Source organism: Arctopsyche grandis, chromosome 1, assembly GCF_051622035.1.
Source record: "Arctopsyche grandis isolate Sample6627 chromosome 1, ASM5162203v2, whole genome shotgun sequence".
Taxonomy (NCBI): domain Eukaryota; kingdom Metazoa; phylum Arthropoda; class Insecta; order Trichoptera; family Hydropsychidae; genus Arctopsyche; species Arctopsyche grandis.
The window spans coordinates 8,753,192-8,777,580 of NC_135355.1; the positions used below are offsets into that span (position 1 = coordinate 8,753,192).

The window sequence follows — 24,389 nt, forward strand, 5'->3', positions numbered from 1 at the left end:
TGGGGAACAATGGTTCCTTGGACATTCAAACTCAAATTAAAACAGCGAGAAATCGTAAATTTTGTGTTTGGGTCTGAATGGTGTGGAAACTAGGTAAAAATTTGTTGAAATTGTGGGCATTATAGCACCTCATTCGCCAAGAAGACATAAGCTGAACCTGAGGATGAAAAGTCTTTCGTTGGACTCCCCTGAGAGCTCGGAACAACGTCGTAGACCAGGCACCAGGCTGGAGACACAAGGTCCTGGACCCTTGTCGGGTCCCAGCAACACTCTGGGACAATCTTTGGGTCTGAATTCGGCTCGACTTCACTGTACGACTAAATGAATGTCTAACAGCGTGTGCTTTATATTCCTATATTCACAGTTTATGTTTTTCACTCGCTTTTATACTCGCTTTCTACAAACCACAACAAATAAATTAAAAATTCAATACCTCCGATTCTTAATCAATTCTTTTTACATACGCTTTTTAGCAAGGTTTGCTACTACAATGGAATTTTTGAACTCATACTATTTGTATTTTTTCTTGCACAGATCGTAAAAAAACAACGACGTGTTTTTTGCACTAACATACTATAATACATACATATGTACAAGATCTTTGATACTAGTTTCAAATCATTGAAAGCACACGAAACAATTCACACATTGACAAGCGCATGATTTTCGCATTTCCAGATCTAGGATGCACCCCGGTGAATAAAAAAATGACATCAATAACCTTAGTAGTTTGAAAATGAAAATTAATCTTCCCAGGATGGCAACCAATCTTTCCTATTTCCTTTTTTTTGTTTTCCAATATTCTACTCAAATATATATATATTTTGTTTTCCAATATTCTACTAATTATTTATCTATTACATGCAAATTCATGTTATATATACATATATGTATATGTATATATATATATATATATATATATATATATATATATATATATATATATATGTATATTTTACACACCTAATAGAAGCAATCGCTGAAATACATAGGCTTGCATGGTTTGTAGACGTAGAACACACATACATACATACCTACATATGTACCTATATGTACATATACATAAAGCATGCGCCTTGCAACAAAATTTGTGTAAATTCTAAGTCAAGTGCAATATATCTTACATATTTTACAAAACGAGCATTTTCACATACTTAACATTAACTATTACGTGCAAAATCTTTTTTTAGCACTTTCCTTCACTATCGTCGTTCATTATTACGCTTCATAGCAGTTCTAAGAGTAATTGCAACAAAGTTTAAGCGTTAACTTCTCGTGTTTTCAGCGCCTTCGAGTCCCGTTCACAACAGACGATTGCTCAGTGCGAGGAATATGAGAATGAGCAGTGTAGAACTTCCAGATGAGCATGAAAAAAGCTATTCTTCTGCAAGTGCCAGTCCTTGCCCTTCTCCGGTAAAACAGGTATATACATACATATACAAATATACGTACTATACTTTTTTTTTCATTTTACACAATAAAAGCATAAATCCTAATTTATACTTTCCATTAAGAAGATACCATACATAAAGATATATTTAAACGGAGTAATATTATTGAACTTATTTTAGAAGCCACATCGATTATTGCCCACCAATCTGTACGTGATTTTGTACAATTTCACGTCTCGACATCAAGATGAATTAGATTTAAAAGCTGGGTATAAAGTTACAGTTATTGACACTTCCAATCCCGACTGGTGGAGGGGAAAGTGTTTGGGTAGAACCGGGTTTTTTCCATCCAAATACTGCACAAAGCTTCAAGCCGGGGAAAAACCATTGCAAGTGACGTACAATCTACAAGTAAGTTTAAAGCATTTTGTATTAATGTATGTATTTGGATTCAAATTAATAAATGTTTAATTGATTTCAGGTATCCGACGGTGACAATGGACTGATGCTTTTACGCGATCAAATCGTAATACAGGTCGGCGAGGAAGTGGACGGAATGGTGATGATTAGATCGGGAGACAACCGCCAAGGAGTTTGCCCAACGAAATTTTTGCAAGAAGTGTGACATGATAGTGAAGACAAGAAAAAAAGTCGACATTTTTTACACTACCCTTCTAGTAAAAAAATGGTCGTACCCGTTTCCGTGGAAAGAGTTTCCACTTCTTCCTCTGTTCATAGGAGGGAGAATAATTACTCTTTTAGATCTAGTTCCCCGCGTCCAGACAAAAGTTCCCCGCGTTCAGACAAAAATGCGAATACCACATCCAAAATATCCATTAAAATATTTGGCAGTTTGAAAAATTCCAAACCAATTTCTACAAATTATTCCCAGCAAAATTACCGCTTGAACGATAGTAGGATTTTAGACGATGGATTTTTTCCTGGTGACAGTGATATTCCTGTATATCAAAAATCTAAACTTTTCGATTACCCTTCGCCGAGTAGGCACTATTTATTCAATTCCGGAAATTTGAATACTATATGCGGAAATAGCGGAATTTTATCAACTTACTTCTCTTCGAGAACATCGCAGAGAATAGAAAAATACCAACACAATCAGATAGCGAACGAATCTAGATTCTCCCCGATTAACAATTGCAACTATATAAAGTCATCGAGCTATGCTGTGACATCTACCAGCAATATGATGATGAAAACGTCAGTTTATAAAGGTGATGGGAAGAATATGAGAAAAATTCCCATACTTTCATCGACGCGTCCGTTGAGCTTGAACTTCCCTACTCCCAAAAGGATGGTCAGTCTGATTGGCAACAGGAAGATATCCAATTCTCAAGAGAGGCCCCTTCTTATGGGTTATCAGACAGACGTTGACGACAACGAACGTGGTGCTTCGTTCGAGATCATTCCCAATAAAAGTGGACTGAAAATATCACCGGTTTCTGCCGCCCACGCGTCATCTTCTAGTAGCGCCTTTCTAAAGTATGACACTCGAAGTAAACTGCACTCGTATTCGAGACCGTTACTTTTCATGAAACCATAATAATTAATGTTTCTCCTGTTGATTTTCGCCTATTGATTGCGATTCGAAATTGATCTTATGCGTACATACTATACTTGAAAAGTCAACAATTTCAACTACGATTCACTGAGCTTTGTATACGAATTAATTGCGTATATAATTATATTCTATTTTTTATGCATGTACATGTATAATACATACATATATGAAAATCCGATTTTCGCACTAAGCATTTAAAATATTCTCGACTTTCATTCCATTTTATCTTATATTATCATCCTATTATTGTATTATCGTAAGCAATTATCAGATATTTATGTAATTAATAATATTGGGACCGAATATTGCCTAATGCAGGAATCGCAGCATCCGATTTGGTGGACCGATACAGTAAATTTAGAGTGGCGCTGGTTAAATATGACGCCAATTTAGTACTGAATTTCGACACTGATGTCGAAATATTACTTTAAATTTTCCAAATCAGATGGTGTGCTATCAATGTTATCACTAACCTTATGATGTATTCTTGTCGCTTCAACTTATTTTTTTTTTGTATCCGGAAGTTATATTTAACCATATTATTTAAAGTGAAATAAATGGCTCTAATTATGTAGTTCTGCAAATTATAATTAAATATTTATGTAGATAGTCCTAACATTGCGAATTGTATATTATATATAGAAATTGTTTCTATAAGAAATAGTAGATATACATATATTATTATATATACATACATATATGTATACGTATGTAGGTATATATCATTTAAATATTACTATAGAAGTCGTCTTTAATTCTTTTAGCGCTGAACGTAATTTGAATTCAAAAAAATCCTATTGAGTTTAATTGGAATAAAAAATTTATTTTCTACTTAAATTAAAAAAAAAATGATAAATAAGTATTTGACCCATCCGTCCTTAAAATATTTATGTAAACAGTTATACTATCACTACTGGTATTCAAGCGCACTTTATGAAATCATAAATTTAAATGAATTATACAATTATTATTATTATTTATTGAAGTCTTAAAGAATTTAAAAACAGACTATTATTATACATAAATTTAATGTATTAAATATATACATACGTATTTTAATTATAAAATCTATAATATTTGACATATTTTATATTATATATATGTATATGTATATATATATATATATATATATATATATATATATATATATATATATATATATATATATATATATATATATATAAAAATATATATAATAAATATATGTATGTATATATTTACATGTATATGTATATATATATATATATATATATATATATATATATATATATATATATATATATATATACATATATATATATATATATATATATATATATATATATATATATATATATATATATATATATATATATATATATATATATATATATATATATATATATATATATATATATATATATAAATATATATATATATATATATATATATATATATATATATATATATATATATATATATATATATATATCTATATATGTATATATATATATATATATATATATATATATATATATATATATATATATGCATACTAAATAATATATATATATATATATATATATATATATATATATATATATATATATATATATATAAAAATATATATAATAAATATATGTATGTATATATTTACATGTATATGTATATATATATATATATATATATATATATATATATATATATATATATATATATATATACATATATATATATATATATATATATATATATATATATATATATATATATATATATATATATATATATATATATATAATATATATATATATATATATATATATATATATATATATATATATATATATATATATATATATATATATATATCTATATATGTATATATATATATATATATATATATATATATATATATATATATATATATATATATGCATACTAAATAATATGTACATAAATACATGTATGTGTGTATATTATAGTTTAAAATATATCCGCAAATATTTTAAAACAACAATGTGATAAAATTACGAATGGCGTCGCCTATTTTGAAATGAAAATTTATTTATAAAAAATATTTAAATATATTCAAATTGTATCTTATGATCTTAATTATTTAACACGATATAAAATTATACTTACATATATATTGTCTAAAGTAATTAATTATAGCTGAAATATGCGTGTTGAAAATTCAACCTACAGCCATTTAAAAATCACACAGCCATTGATAGCTAAATCGCTTATATTATTTGACGTATAATTAGCAATACCCAATAAAATGTATCTATACATATTTGCATAAACATTTTTAATTAGCCAACTGACTTTTAGATCATATCTTAGATCCCCTTAGTGTCAAGTGAAATTATGAGTTGTATTTTTATTTAAATTTTATCACATGTTTCTTCAAAGGTGCTTGAAATCTATTTAAAATTGGTGTATTGTATAATATTATACATTTTAATGCTTATGATTATTTGTACGTAAATGATTAGGTAATTGATAAAGTTATTAAATCGCACAATCGAAGTGAATCGTGGAATTCTGCCCACCATGATATTGTAAGTGTCCAATAGTTTATCAACGCTTGACAGTTGTTTAGTGTAAGTTCAAGGCCGGCTCTTATATAATCTAAGGGCAACGAATTTATTTTATGTCTGATAAAAATAAATACACAATAGGCTCTCACATGCCATATTCATCATAAATATTATGTAGTTATGTATATGTATGTTAAAATTATTTATATTTGTCGCAGTGAAATTATATTTCAAGTGAAAATATATTTTCACTGACGTTTCAGTGAAATCATAACCAGTTACATTCTCAGGATTGGTTTTATTCATTTTAGATTAGATTGTTAGGGTTGGTATTATTTAAGGGCTAAGATAGGCTAGATTAAGTAAGAGTTGGCCCTATTATTTAAGATTGAGTTGTTAGGGTTAAATTTATAGAGTTAAAAGTTGTAAATTCATTGTTTGATACATTTTCACTGCTCGAATTGGCGAAAATATATTTTCACTTGAAATATATTTTCAAGTGAAAATATTACATATACACATAATATGTAATATTTAAAAGGGGGAAATTTTGGAAAATTTTAGAATATAAGTACCTACATACATACATATATGTTCTCAACCAAAAGTTTTTGTCAAGTCATTGATATTTAAAAGAAAATAAAGGTTTTATGTGATATATTTTTAATTTTAAACTAAAACATTAAAAACGAAAGGTTTTCAACTTCGTATTATATTTTTGATACATTAATAGAGCAAAAGTAACTTACATACATATAATAAAAGCGTGATTTTATTAATATATTATTATTTTCACACATTTTCAGGAATTGTATAATTTATTTTAAATATTACAGCAAAAATTCAAATTTAAATTTTATCCCAAAAAATAAAATTTTATTTTATTTATTTTCTTTTACTTTTACATACAAATATATACATACATGTATGTGAATTCTACTCACACACGTATGATACTTTATAATTTGAATGTAAAAATAGTTAAATTACACTTAGCAGGTCATTTACCAACGATATCTGTGTTTATGTGAAAAGAAAATAGAAATGAGAAACTTAAATTTAAATATATGTGATTTTAAAACATTCTAAGTGTCACTGTAGGATTTAGCTCTTATAAATTTAAAAAAAAATGTCATGTAAGAAACTGACCAAATTATAAATGGACGGTGAAATTCTACTACATACATACATTGTTATGAAATTAATGTTTAGCTTAATGTATTCCCCTATAGAACTGCTCCTATTGTTACAATCTAATTAAAAAAGTTTCCCAAATAACATAAAATATACATACATACATATATATATATATATATATATATATATATATATATATATATATATATATATATATATATATATATATATATATATATATATATATATATATATATATATATGCGTGTCGTCTGAAATTCAAAATAATCGTTGGTGTATTCAAGTTATAGCGTTCTAACATGTATAATTACGATTGTTCAATCATCGCTGTCATTATAATACATAGTTTAAAATATTATATAATACAATATATACATATGTATATTAAATTTTAAATTAATGTCGTGTTGTGTGTGTAGAGTATTCGGATGTTGAACACGTCATTACACATGTTTCACTTGTGTCCCAATTTCACCAATTTCAACCAATTTCAATTATCAATTTTATGGATATTATATGAAAAACCTTAGAATATATTGAAAGTTGCATTTAATGCTGATTGACTGGATCTCCTTTATAAGTAAAAATGAAGTAATACATATAAAATTCCTCTCCTATAAGGATTGACCAATTCGGAAATACGTTATATAGGTTTTATATATTTTTATCAAATATTAATAAATATTTTTTACTTTATTTCATATTTATTCATCAAATGAATTTAAAAACGCGATTAATTTCGCTTTCAACTGGAATGAAAGAAAAACGTTACAAGTTGTTGCCGGAAAAGCTTAAAAACGATATAAAGATTTTGTATGAGAGAGATAATGCAAGACTTAAAAACTATAGTAGGAAATTTAAAATAAATAAATAAGATATGAGAATGCCGTATGTATAGATAGAAAGAGTTGAAATTCAAAGTAAATGAAAATATATTGCAACAATCTTTTACCTGAATATGTATTATTCTATGCAAGCCTCGGGTAGGCTTGAAATCCTATAAATAAGTTGAATTATATATTGAGTATATACCTGTTGAATTATTTATTGATTCTATTGTCTTTGATTTGTAATAATCCAATACATTTAACGAAATATGTGTAAAATCCGTGTAAAATGCATGTTGTGAAAATTTTTGTATTATGCAGTATTCAGGCATACATACATATACATATAATATGTGTTTCAGTGTTTATATTATATAATTTATTATAGATATAATACATTTAGCAACCAAAGAGTTATAATAAAAGTTTAAAAATAACATTTAAATGTATCTGCACTGTATAAACAATTATTTTAAATCGAATTTGGCTTTTATTTCAATAACCAATGCTTACTTCCATTTGTCATTCCCAATGTAAGAAGACAATCTTAATGTTTTTTTTCTACTCGAAAAAAGTATCTTTCACTTTATCCAATACATCTATAGATCTACATATTATGTACATGTATATATATTGTTTATGTATATATGTACATATGTGTTTTGTTTTTGTTATGTCTAATTTCTTTAGTTATTGTGTTTCTTTTCAGTTATATTTTTGACCATTGTGGTGCATCAGGAATTCCTAAATAACATATATACATGCATACGTAATAAATAACATATGTACATATGTACATGCATATGTAATAAATAACATATGTACATATTAGTGCTTCCAATCCCGGAAGATTACTTCAGCACCGGGATTGTGGTGCTGGGAATTTCCGATCCCGGGATCCCGGTGCTAGCACCGGGATTTCAAATGTATAAGAAAAAAAGTTCAATTGTATGTTTTCATATTTCAAAAACCTTCAATTGCATTTTGCAAACTCTCCCGATGTTTCACGCAAAAAATACTCCCATATTGGCATACTAATTTTGAGAGTTTGGCTACATTCTTTAAATTTTCGGTTCGCATCCATAAATTTCTAAGATTAAATAAAACACATCCGAAAATGTAATACAATAAAGTAAATAACATCGCTTTGATTCATTGATTTGTTTTTTAAAAATAGTTTAATAAAAAACCCAATATAAAAAAAACTCCAATTCACATTCACTTTATGTAAAAAATTCGGATGTGACCAACCTACGACTTTATCTATATATTTAAGGAATATAAGAAGTATAAAAAACAAAATTCGATAATCGAACATATGTATGTACATATGTACACGTTCACACATACCGGCTATGAGCATTTTCAATACAAATTGAACACAAATGTAGGAAAACTTACACAGACTAAAGTTCTACTTCAGTCTGATTTGATGAGTGGTTTGGGAGATAATTTAAATCAAAAACTTAAAAAGAAAGAGAACACCTATAAGGGGAGGTACCATTTCCGGTCAACTTAAAAATTTAAAAAAAAATTACGGTGTATTGATAAAAATTTCAGTAACCAATACTAAGTTTCAGTTCGATAGGACGAACAGTGTTCAAAAAATCCCCAAAATACACTGACACACAATAAACATACAGACACTCACACAGAAACACAGACACACACGCAATTTTTCTAGATCATGAAAACGTGATCAGTGGTCGATTCTGAGTTTGAATCAGTTAAAATATATTTCAAATATCATTGCGGTTGAGCACAATATCTGCGACAAAATACAGGCTGTTCATACCATTTCGTGGAAACGGCAAGCCGGCGTCGAAACGGGTGGCAAACAAATGGACAATGACTGTCATTGCTCATCCTACCATTGTTTATTATATAATGTTGTTTTATGTTTTTTCTATATTATTTTTGTAAGAATAATTTTTTTAAAGAAATTTCTGCCAGCACCGTAATCCCGGTATTGAGACTAGTTTCAGCACCGGGATTCACGGTGCCAGAAAACACCGGGATCCCGGGATTGGAAGCCTTAGTACATATGTACATGTATATGTAATAAAAGACTCTTACAATTTGTATTTGTTTCTTATGTAAGTATATGTATATATTTACATAAAAAAACCTACCCTATTGAATTATTTATATACTAAAAACATTACGCGATAAGTTTTCAATATTATACTGACGTCATAAAAAATAAAAATATATTTATATTCACTAAAATTCAATTTCTTTCCATGAAAAGTGAATATAATCATTTAATGTATTTGTCTCGTATGGATGACTCCAAACAGGCCAGGAACATATGGTTACACGACAATTGGTGCAAGTCCAAAATGTTCAACGACAAAATGTACCCGAAAATTAGTGCACTGACAAAATGTACCCGCGACAAAATGTACCCGCGACAAAATGTACCCGCGACAAAATGTACCCGCGACAAAATGTACCCGCGACAAAATGTACCCGCGACAAAATGTACCCGCGACAAAATGTACCCGCGACAAAATGTACCCGCGACAAAATGTAAACGGAAAAAATGTTCAAGCGACAAAATGTTCAAAAATGTTCAAAATGTTCAACCGTATCCAATATTTTCTTATTTAAATTGAAAAAAAAAAACTTTCCGAGCGTATGAACTGCAGATTACATTGCATTAGTTTATATGGCAGGGCTTCTCAACCGTCTCCAAAATTTACTTTATTTCAAATGAATAATTTACTTTTATCGTACACATCGCGGGCGTTATTAAATTAGTATAAATGACAGGGGTTCTCAACCGTATCCAATATTTACGTATTTAAATTGAAAAAAAAAACTTTTTAATCGTATTGCAGATGTCATTGAATTATATGTATATATATATATATATATATATACACCACCAGCAGCATAAAACGGAACGCTTGTGAATTTTGCGACATACGTGTTTGTTCTAATCATCACTTCGTTATTTGTAAATTTATCTTAGTTATTTCTTCTGTATTTTGGTAAAAAAACGTAATTCTCTTTAACTATGTACAAAATACAGTTATCTTGTATGTATGCAAAATAAAACAGACTTAGGTACAAAAAACCCGTAATATACCTGCTAAGGGTACGCCTTTGTTCATTGTGCGTCAAATGCTTTCAAACATTGAAAAGATCATGCTCAGCTGAGACCTTTTGCTGTATGATTGTTCTAAGGGTAATTATGGGTTTAATAGTTTTTATTTTATAAAATTGATGGATTTAATATTTAATTTTGAATTTTTAAATTAACAATATCGATTCTTCAGAAATTGGTCGCTGCAGGGATATTTCCGCCGAAAAAAAACTTTGATTGCTGCGTATTTGAAAGCGAAGAAGGTGTCCATGCGAAAAATTGCCAGAACAGAGGTAAACACAGTTTCAAGAATAACTCCGGAGTTTAGTTCTTGTACTAACTTCTCGGTTTTGGCTTGGAGACCTTGAAGGGCTTTCAAGAACTTCCACAGGTTTGGAAATTGGGCTCCAATTGTATAGCCAACTTTCATATGGAAGCCTTCCACTTCGTTGTCCGTTTTTCCATAATTATGTAATATTCGGTCTCGAACATTCCATATGTCTATGGAAGCTACACGAGGTTCACGTTTGACATATGGCCAAATGCGCAAGTAACGGGTTGCTTTTTCCATCTGTCCCAAAGTACCTACAGAAAAATCCAGGAATTGGGATTATCTGAATTTTACGATAATCAGGAAAATGCAATTAAATTTAAAATGGTATTGGCATTAGCATTTGTTCCTCCAGAAAATGTAGTCGAAAGCTGGGAGGAACTCCTCCAAATTCTCAACCCATGGCTATTGGCACAAGAACGAGAAATCCAACAGAAGGTCGATGATTTCCTCATGTATTTTGAGGTTAATTACATTGGGAAAATCATTTAACCAACCCTAACTACATAAAAAATGTTAAGATTCCTAGAAAAAGATTTGGTCGAAGCATATGCGCTTCAATACTTCGAAGACAATAGGTTATTTTGAGCTGAAAAATAAAATTCGATTTACAATCATTTTATTTTAACCATGCATTTTTTTTCTCAACGTTTGAATTTGACTAGCAAAAAGTTGAATTTGATTTACAAAGGAGTGAATACGTAATAAATAATAAATGTAATTATTTAAAAATTCATCATTATCAGTATATAATAAAAAGAAGACAGTAGACATTTCCATGTTTTAATATTCATATAAATTATTGATATATTAATTATCTATTAACATATGTACAGTCCATCCTAAAATGCCGATGTAACACAAAACCGGACTACGGAATGACCTTAAAAACAAAATTAATTATGGTTGAAAATTATAATACATTGCTTGAAAGATAGTCTTCTTGATAAATATTGTGGTTCTAGCTTATTTGCCATAATTTTAAAGCCTATAAAATAATTTTTCGTAAACTGGTCAAGTACGGTTTGCATATTGCAAGATAAGGTTTTTTCTATATTCATTGAAGCTCAGGGTGCTGTTAGTGCTAAATTAAAAAGAACCAGGTCGGTGTTTAATTTTTACGACCCCCCCCCTCGGTTTTTTTTTTACTAAAAAAAATTCGGGTGTGACCAACCCATGACTTTATCTATGTATTTGAGGAATATAAGAAGGTAACAAAACAAAATTCGATATTGAACTGATGACTATGATAGCAATACAAATTGAGCGCAAATGTATGGAAACTTGCACAAAACAAAAAAAGTTCTACTTCCGGTTGTCAGATTTTGTTCAAATTTTTTTTATTACTAAAAATCACTATCAGTATTATACTCATTAAATATCAAGAAAATAAAAATAATTTTAAGGGTCAAAATAAAATAATGAAATATTGTTTTAAAAAAAAATACTACTTCCGGTTTACAAATTCTGACCAAAACCCTACCAGCTCTAAGTTAGTACATAAAGGATAGAAATATAAATTTTCAGCTTAATACATTCAGGGGTGTGGACAGAGTAGTGGGCACAACATTTTCAACCTTTCTAAGAGAAAAAAACCCACTTCCGGTTTATAAAATTTAATAATTTTTTTTTCTTTTCATCACATTGCTACAAGAATTATACTTGAATTTTTTGTGACGAAAACACATGTTTAAGGGGTCGAAAAAAATAGTGGAAGAAAAATCGTACAAAAGTAAACTGCCACTTCCGGTTGACAGATACTTACTAAATTTTATATATAACTTGGTATTAAGCTTAAACTTTTAGATATGAAATTTAAGTTCAATAAACCAAAAGGTTTCTGAGAAAAACATAAAAAACCTCGATTCTCTAGAGTAAAAGTACTGCTTCCGGTTCAGATAGAAATATTTAAAAAATATAAAATTATAAAAATTATTATTTCTATCATATTTAAAAAAAATTCAGTCTGATTCAGTTAGTGGTTTGGGAGATAATTGAATTCAAAAACTTAAAAAAAAGAGGACACCTATAAGGGGAGGTACCATTTCCGGTCAACTTAAAAATTTGAAAAAAAATTACGACGTGTCGATAAGAATTTCAATTACCGATACTAAGTTTCATTTCGATAGGACTAACGGTGCTAAAAATATCCCCAAAATACACACACACACACACACACATTTTTTCTAGATCATGAATACGTGATCAGCGATCGATTCTGAGTTCGAATCAGTCAAAATCTCGAGTTCGAATTTTCGTATGATCACAAAACTTCATCTATTGTTACTACGTACATAGATAAAGTAATAAGTTGTATCCTAATATTGGTAGTTCAAATATTTATAAAAAAAATCAAATAATAATAAATATTCTCACTTGAACTAATCTCTTCAACATCTTTGATTTTGCCTAATCCTCTTCAACATCTTTGATTTTGCAAAACCCGTGTTTGTGTGTCAACAGTAACATTTCCTTTTAGCAATTCTAAATCCATGTATGTCAAAAAACTATCAATTTTTAACATGTGAATTTAGAGATCACTATTAATTTAAGCTGAGTTCCCTCATTTTATGTATCCTCAAGTGTGTATGGTCAATAGTTTAAAGAATGTTTTCTTTCGAAGTTTTGGGTGGTTTTAGATAAAAAAGCCAATAAATTTCACTAAACGTCTTTTAAGTTTTGAATGTGCTCAGATTACTATTCGAGTGTTAGAACGAGATTCTGCTCACAATATTTGGAATACAAAATTTTATGTGAAATTTTAGTCAAAATATTTTTTAATTGTACTCGAAAAACAATGTTTATATCAATCAAAGTGCCAGGGTGGCGATTTGATTTAAAAGTTATATTATTAAACTTTCTAGCCATAACAATAAAACAATAACAACAAAATATTTCTTAACAATAACAATAAAACTTGACTCTTATATATAGTTCAATTCACGACATTTTATAATACATACACTTTTTTATAACACGCTTTTCACTGTGTCAATAGAATGCGAATTGCGCTCATCTGATGAACAAGTATTGTTGATGGTGAACAAGTATTGTTGATGGTGAACAAGTATTGTTGACTTGATAACCTTATTAGAACTTTATAATACCAGAGTAATGTCGAAAAAACTAGAAGGGGTCGAAAAAAATAGTGGAAGAAAAATCGTACAAAAGTAAACTGCCACTTCCGGTTGACAGATACTTACTAAATTTTATATATAACTTGGTATTGTTGACTTGATAACCTTATTAGAACTTTATAATACCAGAGTAATTATAAATTAATTACATACATATATGTATATTTTTCTATAATAAATGTGATCGAGCTTATCAACTGTGAATAGCTAAAAATTATTATTCCATTGCTACAAACCGACGTTGAAGAGGACATTGAAGAGATTTCGAACTCACCATTTGCCTATTGTCCTAGGGTTTTACGCAAAGAAAATGCATTCAATAGCCTCTAACATGAGGGTAGTAAAATTTTATAACCCATTTGTCTTTTTACATATTTTCGTCCATTTGTGTAGACAATTCATCTGTCAATCATAGAACTAATTTCAAAATATATTATTGTTTTGCCATCTCTATTCAACGCGCGTGATTTTTTTTACATTTACATTTTAATTGTCTTTTACATGTCAAAATTAAATTTTGTATGCAACCCTTACGCATAATAGTTAGTTGTAAATGATGCAATATTAATGTGAAACATAAAGGAGGTATGTAAAAATAATTTTAGCTGTAAATTTCTAATGTCTGCCTTTTTTACATACCTCCTTTTTTCTACAATACAATGTCCGATTCATACATTTGTTTTTTGCTAAACACTAAGTAAAATCTCTCCATCGTTAATCCGAATAGTCATAATTCGAGACTTGACTGTAAAATAATACATTAAATTTATCTAAATTAATATTTTATATTCTTGCCTTATAATTGTATAATGAAATATTAAGTTTAAAAAAAACTTTCATTATACATATAGCTTGCGAATGTACACTAGAAGACTTATTTGCAGAAGAAATAAAATAATTGCATTTTTAAACAAAATTTTGGAAAAAAATTATGTGAATTTGATTTGGAGACGCCGTAAAGGTCACATTCAATGTTAAAACTCGAAGTACACGTGACCGCTGGCTGGGAACTGTTTTATCAAAATAAAACGTGGCGTTCAACGTTTATTTATTTATATATTATCGTAGCTATAAAGCTAATTTTAAAAATACATGTTAATTACTTAACTCTAAATAACTCTAAAATTTATAATTATCTTATATGTACTGTCCCTCACAGAGGTCTTCGCACCTCTGTGAGGGTGTTAAACTAATTCAATGACATACGCTTAAAAAGTAATTTTTTCAATTTAAATAAGTAAACATTGGATACGGTTTAGAACCCCTGTCATTTATACTAATTTAATAACGCCCGCGATGTGTACGATAAAAAGTAAATTATTCATTTGAAATAAAGTAAATTTTGGAGACGGTTGAGAAGCCCTGCCATATAAACTAATGCAATGTAATCTGCAGTTCATACGCTCAGAAAGTTTTTTTTTTCAATTTAAATACGTAAATATTGGATACGGTTGAGAACCCCTGTCATTTATACTAATTTAATAACGCCCGCGATGTGTACGATAAAAAGTAAATTATTCATTTGAAATAAAGTAAATTTTGGACACGGTTGAGAAGCCCTGCCATATAAACTAATGCAATGTAATCTGGAGTTCATACGCTTAGAAAGTTTTTTTTTTCAATTTAAATAAGAAAATATTGGATACGGTTGAGAACCCCTGACATTTATACTAATTCAATGACATCTTAAAATGATATTCAATGAGTCACAATGACATTCGCTTAAAATGTAATTGTTCAATTTAAATAAGAATATGTTGGTACGGTTGAGAACACCTTTAATTTATAATAATTTAATAACATCCGCGATCTATACGATAAAAAGTACCATATACATCGATAAATATAATACAATAAAAAGTTACTTTTGCCATTAAAATAGGATAATTTAGGATTTTTGAACATTTTGTCGCTTGAACATTTTTTCCGTTTACATTTTGTCGAGGGTACATTTTGTCGCGGGTACATTTTGTCAGTGCACTAATTTTCGGGTACATTTTGTCGTTGAACATTTTGGACTTACACCAATTGTCGCGTCCCCGGAACATATTATAGGTTTCCAATCTTTTTCCCCCGTGGACGCCTTGCCATTCTTTTCATTCCCCAGCCTACCTAATATTATGCGAGATGGCACTCTCATTTGCCGTCTCGCTTGCACAAACGCTTCTGTTATATGCATTCGGGAACTGAACGAAAATCTTTCTTAGGCAAAAACCACTCGAGTTAGTGCATTTAGATAAAAAATATTGGGATAGAAAACCAATCCTTATAAACGTGGTGAAATAAAAATTTTGCCAAATAAATGAAAAATAGCACGGGAAAAAAATCCGTAAAAAAAAATATATTTTTGACTTTTAAAATTCGCTAAACAATTAATTAAAAGTATTTTAAAGCAATGAGTTATAACAATTAATAGGAAAAATATCTGACTATTGATTCCAATTCTCACTTTGAGCGTAACAATCCTAAATTTTGAGTTAAACACCGCAAAAGCCAAAAAACTGTAAAAATCGCGCATTTTTTTAAACGCTCATATCTCGTAAACGATCACCCACCAACAAAAATCAATATCATATTCGAATTCAGTGGGTCAAACTTAGTAAAGATTGGTTAGTCTCCGCTCTGGTAACTCAAAAACGTGATTTTTTGTTGCTCAGTGTAATTTGCAGAAGTAGTACTTTTACCCTATAAGAACGAGGTATTTTTATTTTTTTCTCGGAAACTTTTCGACGTATTGAACTGACATTTCATATCTATAATTATAAACCTAATGCCAAGTTATATACATATATAAAATTTCGTGAACACCCGTTAACCGAAAGTGACAGTTTACTCCTGTTGGCAGTTTACCGGATTTTTCTTCCACTATTTTAATCGACCCTTTAAATATGTCTGCTCTTCACGATTTTATGTATAATTCCTTGTATCAATATGATGAAAATATAATAACAAAAAAATCATCAAATTTAATTAACCAGAAGTGGGATTTTTTCCTCTTAAAAAATTTAAAAAAAAATTTACCACACCCCTGAACGTATCAAGCTGAAAAATTATATTTGTATTCTTTATGTACTAAATTTGATAAGGTTTTGGTCAGAAAGCAATTTTATTAAATAACTAAAACTTTTTTTGAACCGAATTCGTTACACATGAAGTTTAAATCCATCTCATTCGTTGTTTTGTGAGAGAATGGACGTCTGCAAATACATAAAATAAAAATACGAGAAATAAAATCATCTGTGATTGAACCGATTCAGTAAAATATTAATTTAAATTTTTTCTTGAAAACAAAAAAAACTTTCGGAAAAATAAACGTTACACATCTGTTTTTGAGACAAAATAAAGTAAAGGGAACCTTTCTAACGATTCGCTCCATAGAATGAACAATTTCTAAGAATTTTACCCAAGGCTTACCACTTAAAAACCAAAATATACTTGCTTTGAAATAATTTTTTTTTTTCAAATCACATTATTTTATTGGTTACCCAAAAGTAACATTCATAAGAAATAAACGTAGCATTCATAGATCCGTAGTATCTCATTAATCATTAAATTCATAATATTTTCTAAATTCACACTATTCCTTAATTTAGGGGGGCGAGTACCCCCCTATCCCCCCCCCCAAATTACGTCCCTGAAAACAATGCATAATATTTTCAATTAATGTTAATCGAAAATCGGGATTTTGGGGAGGGGGCCCCTAGCCTATATTTCTATATACATGGATGTGTCTAGATTATGAATAGATTTTATAATCGGAAACTGTTTAAAATTGTGTATTTAAATCTTACTATATCGTCGAAGTATAATCAAATGTTATTTTGAAAGTATAAAGTAAATTTAAATCGCTGGTTGATGATGAATCGTCCTATCAAAATTGTTTTAAGCAATTCAGTTTATATTATTCACGGAAATTTGTTTACTCCCATTTTTATTTCAGTAGGTAGTTGTTACATAGGTATTGGTATATACATAATATTGAGGTTAGAAATGGGCCCAGCAAAAGGGCCCACGCAAATGTTGAAACTTACATTTCGAGCCTAATAAAAAAAGTTAACCGATCCTTAGGCTGTTAATGCAGGTATTAGTTGTTTGTGTATATCGTAAGAATGTTTTGTTGAAATACCCAAACTTAAGGTCCTAAAGTGCAATATCCTATAAATTTTTACACACGTGAAATAGTTAAAAAGTTATTTAATTTTACTGAGGGCCCATATTTTCTAACAGATAGTGGGGCCCACATGCCATTGGGCATGTTCACTTCTATGGCCAGTCCGCCACTGTATGTATGTATGTACATAATACACCCGCAAATGTAGGGAAATTGATTTTGATTTTTAAATGCTTTTTATTATTACTAAATTATGCTCACAATACATCTTATATCTATTTTAATACAGATTGATCTACATACTGATCATTTTCTATTTTACAATTTTAATTTAATTTTGTTAGTAATCAATTTAGAGGTAGGATAGTCACAGTGCTATCCATTGTTCGGCAAACCTTTAACAATGCATTTACAACCTTTGAACAATACACGCCCCCCTCAGGCTCCGGTGACTACTAATCATAGTATTATGTATATCAGCGTTTCCCAACCTTTTTTGACTCGCGTACCACTTGGTAGTACATAACGCTAAATTGTACTACCATTTAAAAATGATTGTATTTCATGAAATTTGTTTTTGCAAGTGTAATTATTATATATAGTATTTGCATAGTAAGAAATATGAAGATAGGATACACGCAATATGTATATCTGTTTTGGTAAGAAGTTTTGTGGAAAAAAAGTTATTTGCGGAGTCACAATTATAATATGCTCAAAGTTTAATATATTTATCTACTATCTTGTCATACTTGTAATGTAAATCATTCATTCCTGCATGTCCGCCATTACTGTTTTTTTTTCACGTACCACCAACCATCAACCGCATACCACCAAGTGGTACGCGTACCACAGGTTGGGAAACGCTGATGTATATTATTCTAATGTTAATGTACAGTATAATAGGAAGAAGAGATCAAAAACCTATTTACAATTCTTATAAATACTCATAATACATCTAATACATAATATTAATTAAAGACTCTCTAAAGTCGACGATCTAAAGCAAATTGTGTTTAGGTAATCTGTATTTATACCTGAAGGGTATAGACATTTTGTTGTAATCACCGAGACCGAGATGTTAGAATGGTGTGGTCATTTATGTACGACTTGAATTCACGCTAGTTAGCTCTGCCGTAATCCCAACTGTGCTTGTTGATTTCCTTGGGTTTCCCGTCAATTGAGAAGATTATCGGGAGGTGATCAGACGACAGAGCTTGAAAGGCCTTTGGCGTCGATATTTTGGGCAGTTCTTGACGAGGACAAGATCTAGTGTGGATGGTTGTGAGTTATTTGTGGAATAGTGTGTGTATGTATGTATCCAGATGAATTAAGATTGCATCTGTTAGTTGAATGTATTTAAAAAACGATCGGATAAGAGATAAAAATGACCACTGACACGAAAGCCATGTGAAACGTAAAGGAGGTATGTAAAAAGAGTTGTGCCTTCTTGGTCAGTGTTTACGAAATTCCATAACGGATGTTTGGCATTAAAGTCACCAGCCACCACTACCGAACTAACTATGTTAAATATTTTGTTAAGATCGGATACCAATAATCTTTTTTGGGGAGGATTGTAAGCGGATGCTACTATGTGACGGGTGTTGTTAATTGCAGTTAGTTCGATGGCGGTTATTTCTATATTTTTAGTGGCGGAGTTATTATGCGACAATGTTTTATTGAGGATTTTATAAAAAGCCATGTGAAATGCAAAGGAGGTATGTAAAACTCCCCCTCCATGCTGTTCTCGGTCTTCGCGATAGCAGTTAAATTTAGGTAGGTTAATACGGATATGAGGTTATAAGTAAAGCGCGGACCCAGAGCGCGCCGTCTATTGTTCAATTATTGTAAATACTTTGTAAAAAAGGTTCGGCAAACCTTTAAAAATGCATTTACACCATGTGAACAATAAACGGCACGCTCTGGGTCCGCTCTTTAGTTATAAGAAGGTCTCGGAGATTAGAACTATGTCAACACAGTATCCACCGATTGCCGACTCTAGTTAGTCTATCTTATTTCTAGTCCACGAGCATTCCAAGCTAGTATGTTCAGGCGCCTCCCGTTAATCGAAGACATCGAGATATTCGACAAGCATGAGTGCCAGCGGTAGTTTGTCGGTGCAACCGCTGGCGTTGGCACGAATCTCCTGTAGGATCTTCAACATATTCGCCATAGACGCCATAGAAGTTAGGTCTGATGTTGGTTGAATGTTGGGATTTGTTGGTTGATGAGGTTTTTTGGGGATATTTGGTGTAGGAGTTTTAATGGTCGGTAGCTTTGGGAAGTTATGATCGTTAACGACCGGGATATTTTGTGTTGACTGCACCACTGGGATTTTCCAGGGGTTAGCTTTGACAAGTTTTGCTCAATTTTTCTGCGATTCCAGCATTTTCAGATAGCTCTGTCTTTTCGGACACTCTTTAAAGTTGGCGGGGTAAGGTCCTGCACAGCCTGAGCAGACAGCAGGGGTAACTATCCTATGACTGCAATGCCTGGCGATTGCAGTTTTTTGACGCGTGTCCGTATTCTTGGCATCTGAAACATTGAGTAACATTTTGTGATTTATTTGTGTACTTAACGACAATGACCTTAGTGTAGTAGATGTACTGGATTTCCTTTATCTTCTTTGCGGATACAGATGGCTCGAAGAACACCAAGTATAGCTCGGTAGCGCTGCTCCTGGGCTCCTTCGTCTTCATGTGAATGACTTTGGATACTGGGAATCCCTGTCTGACGATATCATCTTTAATGTCAGCCTCTGGCAATTTCGGCAAGCCACGCACGACACTTTTTATTTCCTTTTCCTCCTTCCTGGAAAAAGTATAGAATTGTCGGTCAGGTGTGAATCCATCCCGAAGTTTTTTAAAGTCTTCAAGACTTTTACGAGGAAGGTGAAGTATTTTATAAACTTCTTGATCGACTCGATCATGCTACCGTGAGTGCCAGTAGCTGACATGATGATGGGCGGGATTCTTCCACCACTCCTGGGGACGTCGGATACTTCCAATAGTCCGTCAAATTTGTTTTTCTCCTGAATTTTAAATTCAGGAGCAACATCTTTCACTTTTTTGTCGTTTTTTTGGCACCTGCCACTCGCTATCCATCTCAGAGGTCTGAGAGCAGCCTGGTTGTGGAGCTTGAGATGTAGTCATCAGTGTCTTCATCCGATTTTTAAAATTTGATCTTCGCATATTGCTGACATATGATCTTTTTGTGTTCGTTGTGTGAGAGGTATGTGTTGCGTATGTTAAAAAGGTGTGGGTCTTTTGAAGATATGACGTATCGCTATAATATGAACGCTCGCACGGAGCGTTGAGAGACGAATGAATGTAGGAAAATCATTAAGCGCAAATGTAGGGGAACTTACACAAAACAAAATTTCTACTTCCGGTACTTGGATTTTCTTCAAATTTTTTTATGATATCATTATAAATATTATAAACAAAATTAAACTGCCACTTCCGGTTGACGAGTGTCCACTAATTCTGTATATTGTAACTTAAAATTAAACTTAGACTTCAAGATATTAAATTGTAGTTCAATACACGCATAAGTTTCTGAGAAAAACAATAAACCTCCATCCTCTAAAAAGTAAAAGTACTTCTTCCGGTTGTGGTGAAAAAATTTAAAAAAAATGTAAGTAACAAAATTTTTAATTTCTATTACACGTAAAACAATTTCAGTCCGATTCGTTGAGCGGCTTGGGAGATAATTGGATCCAAAAACTTAAAAAAGAGAGGACACCTATTAGGCGAGGTACCATTTCCGATCAACTTAAAAATTTTAAGAAAATTTACATTGTCTGGATAAGAATTTCAGTAACCGAAAAAAATGTTTCAGTTCCATAGGACTAACGGTGTTCAAAAAATCCCCAAAATACACAGATACACAAACACATTTTTTTCTAGACCTTGAGAACGAGATTAGTGATCGATTCCGAGTTCCAATCAGTCAAAATCTCAAGTTCTGATTTTCACATAATCACAAAACTTCATATATTGTTACTGGGTCTACGTGACGAGACAGAATGTTAAATTACAGAAAACACAAATATCGGAAGGCAAAGATCGAAAATCGAAAGATCTTAAGTTGAAAAATCAAAAAAAAATGATGCATGGTAAACGGTACATACTCACTTAATTTGCGCGAGCAGGATACAACAGGAACATGGTTTTCCTCCCGTATTCTGCGCGTGCACATTAATACGGGAGTAAAAGCCTGTTCCTCTTGTTCCTGTTGTATCCTGCTCGCGCAAATCAAGTGAGTATGTACCGTTTACCATGAACCATTTTTTTTTTGATCTTTCGACTTAAGATCTTTCGATTTTCGATCTTTGCCTTCCGATATTTGCGTTATCTGTAATTTAACATTCTGTCTCGTCACGGAGACCGATTGTTACTACCTACATAAATAAAGTAAAAAATTTAAATAATGAACGCGCAGAATTTATCAATACAGCACAATCAACTATCAATTATCAATTAATTGTCACTGTCGGCTGACTCTGGAAAATGCCCACAAAAATTAAGATTTAACGACATTAAATTTTTAATATTATTTTAAAACGTCTCGTCACTTCTAAATCATAGGTAAAGTTCATTGTATAATTAAGTTTTTTTATAATGTGCATGAGTTTTATTTTTTTTGCACTTGCCTGGTTTTTTTTTTGATAATACTTTGTATTAAAAATAATTATAAAAATATTAAAAGTATATGGAGGGGGAGGGGTAATCTAAGCTTAATTGGACGCGGGCGGCTGGCCCCTTGGATCGACCCTGACTCCAAACAGTAAAGTACATATTATGTACATATGTAATGTACCAAAGGCGAGTTGCGAGCAGTAAACTATGTACATACATACATATGGGTACAGCCTTCGGTTGGGCAACCGTGCATGAACCAGAAACCATTTTACCCTATGGATTTGCGTCAACGAACCTTAAATCACTTAAAACTGATCTTTTGAAGGCTTTTTTGATACCGTCATATTGTATATAATTTTATTTTTAATTTATCTATAATATACACAATATGTACATATACTGATACACATGTCCATACGTACGTGAAGTAAAAAATGTCATGGGAATTTTTACTTTATCTACAATATAATACATATCATTTATATATTTATAGTTTTGGACCGTTGTGGCATTACATGAAGAACCTAATACGCCACAATAGCCTACATAAGAAAACAAGAGAAAAAAAATACACACGTATAATAAAAAGAAAAAAGCAAAAGCAGAAAAATATGATAAAAAGAAATAAATGAAAAATATTATATTAATTAATATCCTATATAAAAATTTTCTAATTGGCATTTTTGATTTAAAAACAGCATTCATCCGTCCAAATGCACTCTATCCTAATTTCACACGCCACTTTATCTCTTCATCTTTACTACCAGATATGTCAATTATTTGACCTAAATATAAATAATTATTTACTACTTCTACTGGTTTATCATCTAATGGGGTGCTATTAGGCATGCAATAACTATTGAACATTAGTTTGGTCTTATCTACGTTAATTTTTAATCCTACTTTTCTACTTTCCCTGTCCAGCTGTGTTAGTCTGCTAAGTAGGTAAGCTGAATCACGAGCTATTAAAACTATAGCGTATGCGAACCGAATGTGACTCAAGAAGCGACCGTTGATTTCTCAAGCACCGCATTGAATAACTTGGGCGAGATTGTCTCCTTGCCTTACTCCTTTTCCTATGCTACATCTATCTATACCTGAAAAAATTTTAACCGAAGCTGTGACATTCTTATATATTGCAGCTAACAGCCCCACATGGGGTTCCGGCACTCCCTATGTTTATAAAGCGTTAAGTACTGCATTATAATCTCTTAATATCTTTATATCTGCATTATAATCTGTCTCATAATCGACGAAACCTAGGCACAAAGGCCAATTAGTTCACCAACTACTTGGAGGTGGTCCGTTGTGCTGAAATTTCCCTAAACCCTGCCTGTTCCATAGGTTGGTTCTCGTCGAGGATATTCTTCAGCCTTTCTGTAATAACCTTCGTGAAGAGCTTGTAAACCGCTGAAAGTAGAATAATGGCTCGGTAGTTCTTAATATCGCTTTTATCACTTTTTTGTGTATTAAAATGACCGTTGCGTTGTTCCATCCTTCTGGTATAGCTTGGTTCTGGATGCATTTGCTGAAAAGCCTAGCCAAGATATTATTTAGGGGGGAGCCGCCACATTTTAGTAAGACAATGGGAATATTATC

General features: G+C 30.8%; 1 protein-coding gene across 1 annotated transcript; it reads left to right on the forward strand.

The window, feature by feature from the left end:
• The first annotated feature begins 1,235 nt into the window (after nt 1–1,235).
• LOC143915463 (SH3 and cysteine-rich domain-containing protein 3-like) lies at nt 1,236–2,491 on the forward strand. Its single transcript, XM_077436135.1, has 3 exons — nt 1,236–1,422; nt 1,572–1,802; nt 1,873–2,491. The coding sequence occupies exons 1-3, from the start codon at nt 1,333–1,335 to the stop codon at nt 2,014–2,016; spliced, it is 465 nt and encodes a 154-aa protein (XP_077292261.1). The 5' UTR covers nt 1,236–1,332; the 3' UTR covers nt 2,017–2,491.
• The last annotated feature ends 21,898 nt before the right edge of the window (nt 2,492–24,389 follow it).

Coding starts and splice junctions, on each gene's coding strand:
- LOC143915463 (XM_077436135.1), top strand. CDS start 1,333: ATGAGAATGAGCAGTGTAGAACTTCCAGATGAGCATGAAAAAAGCTAT. Junction 1,423..1,571: donor GCCCTTCTCCGGTAAAACAG/GTATATACATAC, acceptor AACTTATTTTAG/AAGCCACATCGATTATTGCC. Junction 1,803..1,872: donor AAGTGACGTACAATCTACAA/GTAAGTTTAAAG, acceptor AATTGATTTCAG/GTATCCGACGGTGACAATGG.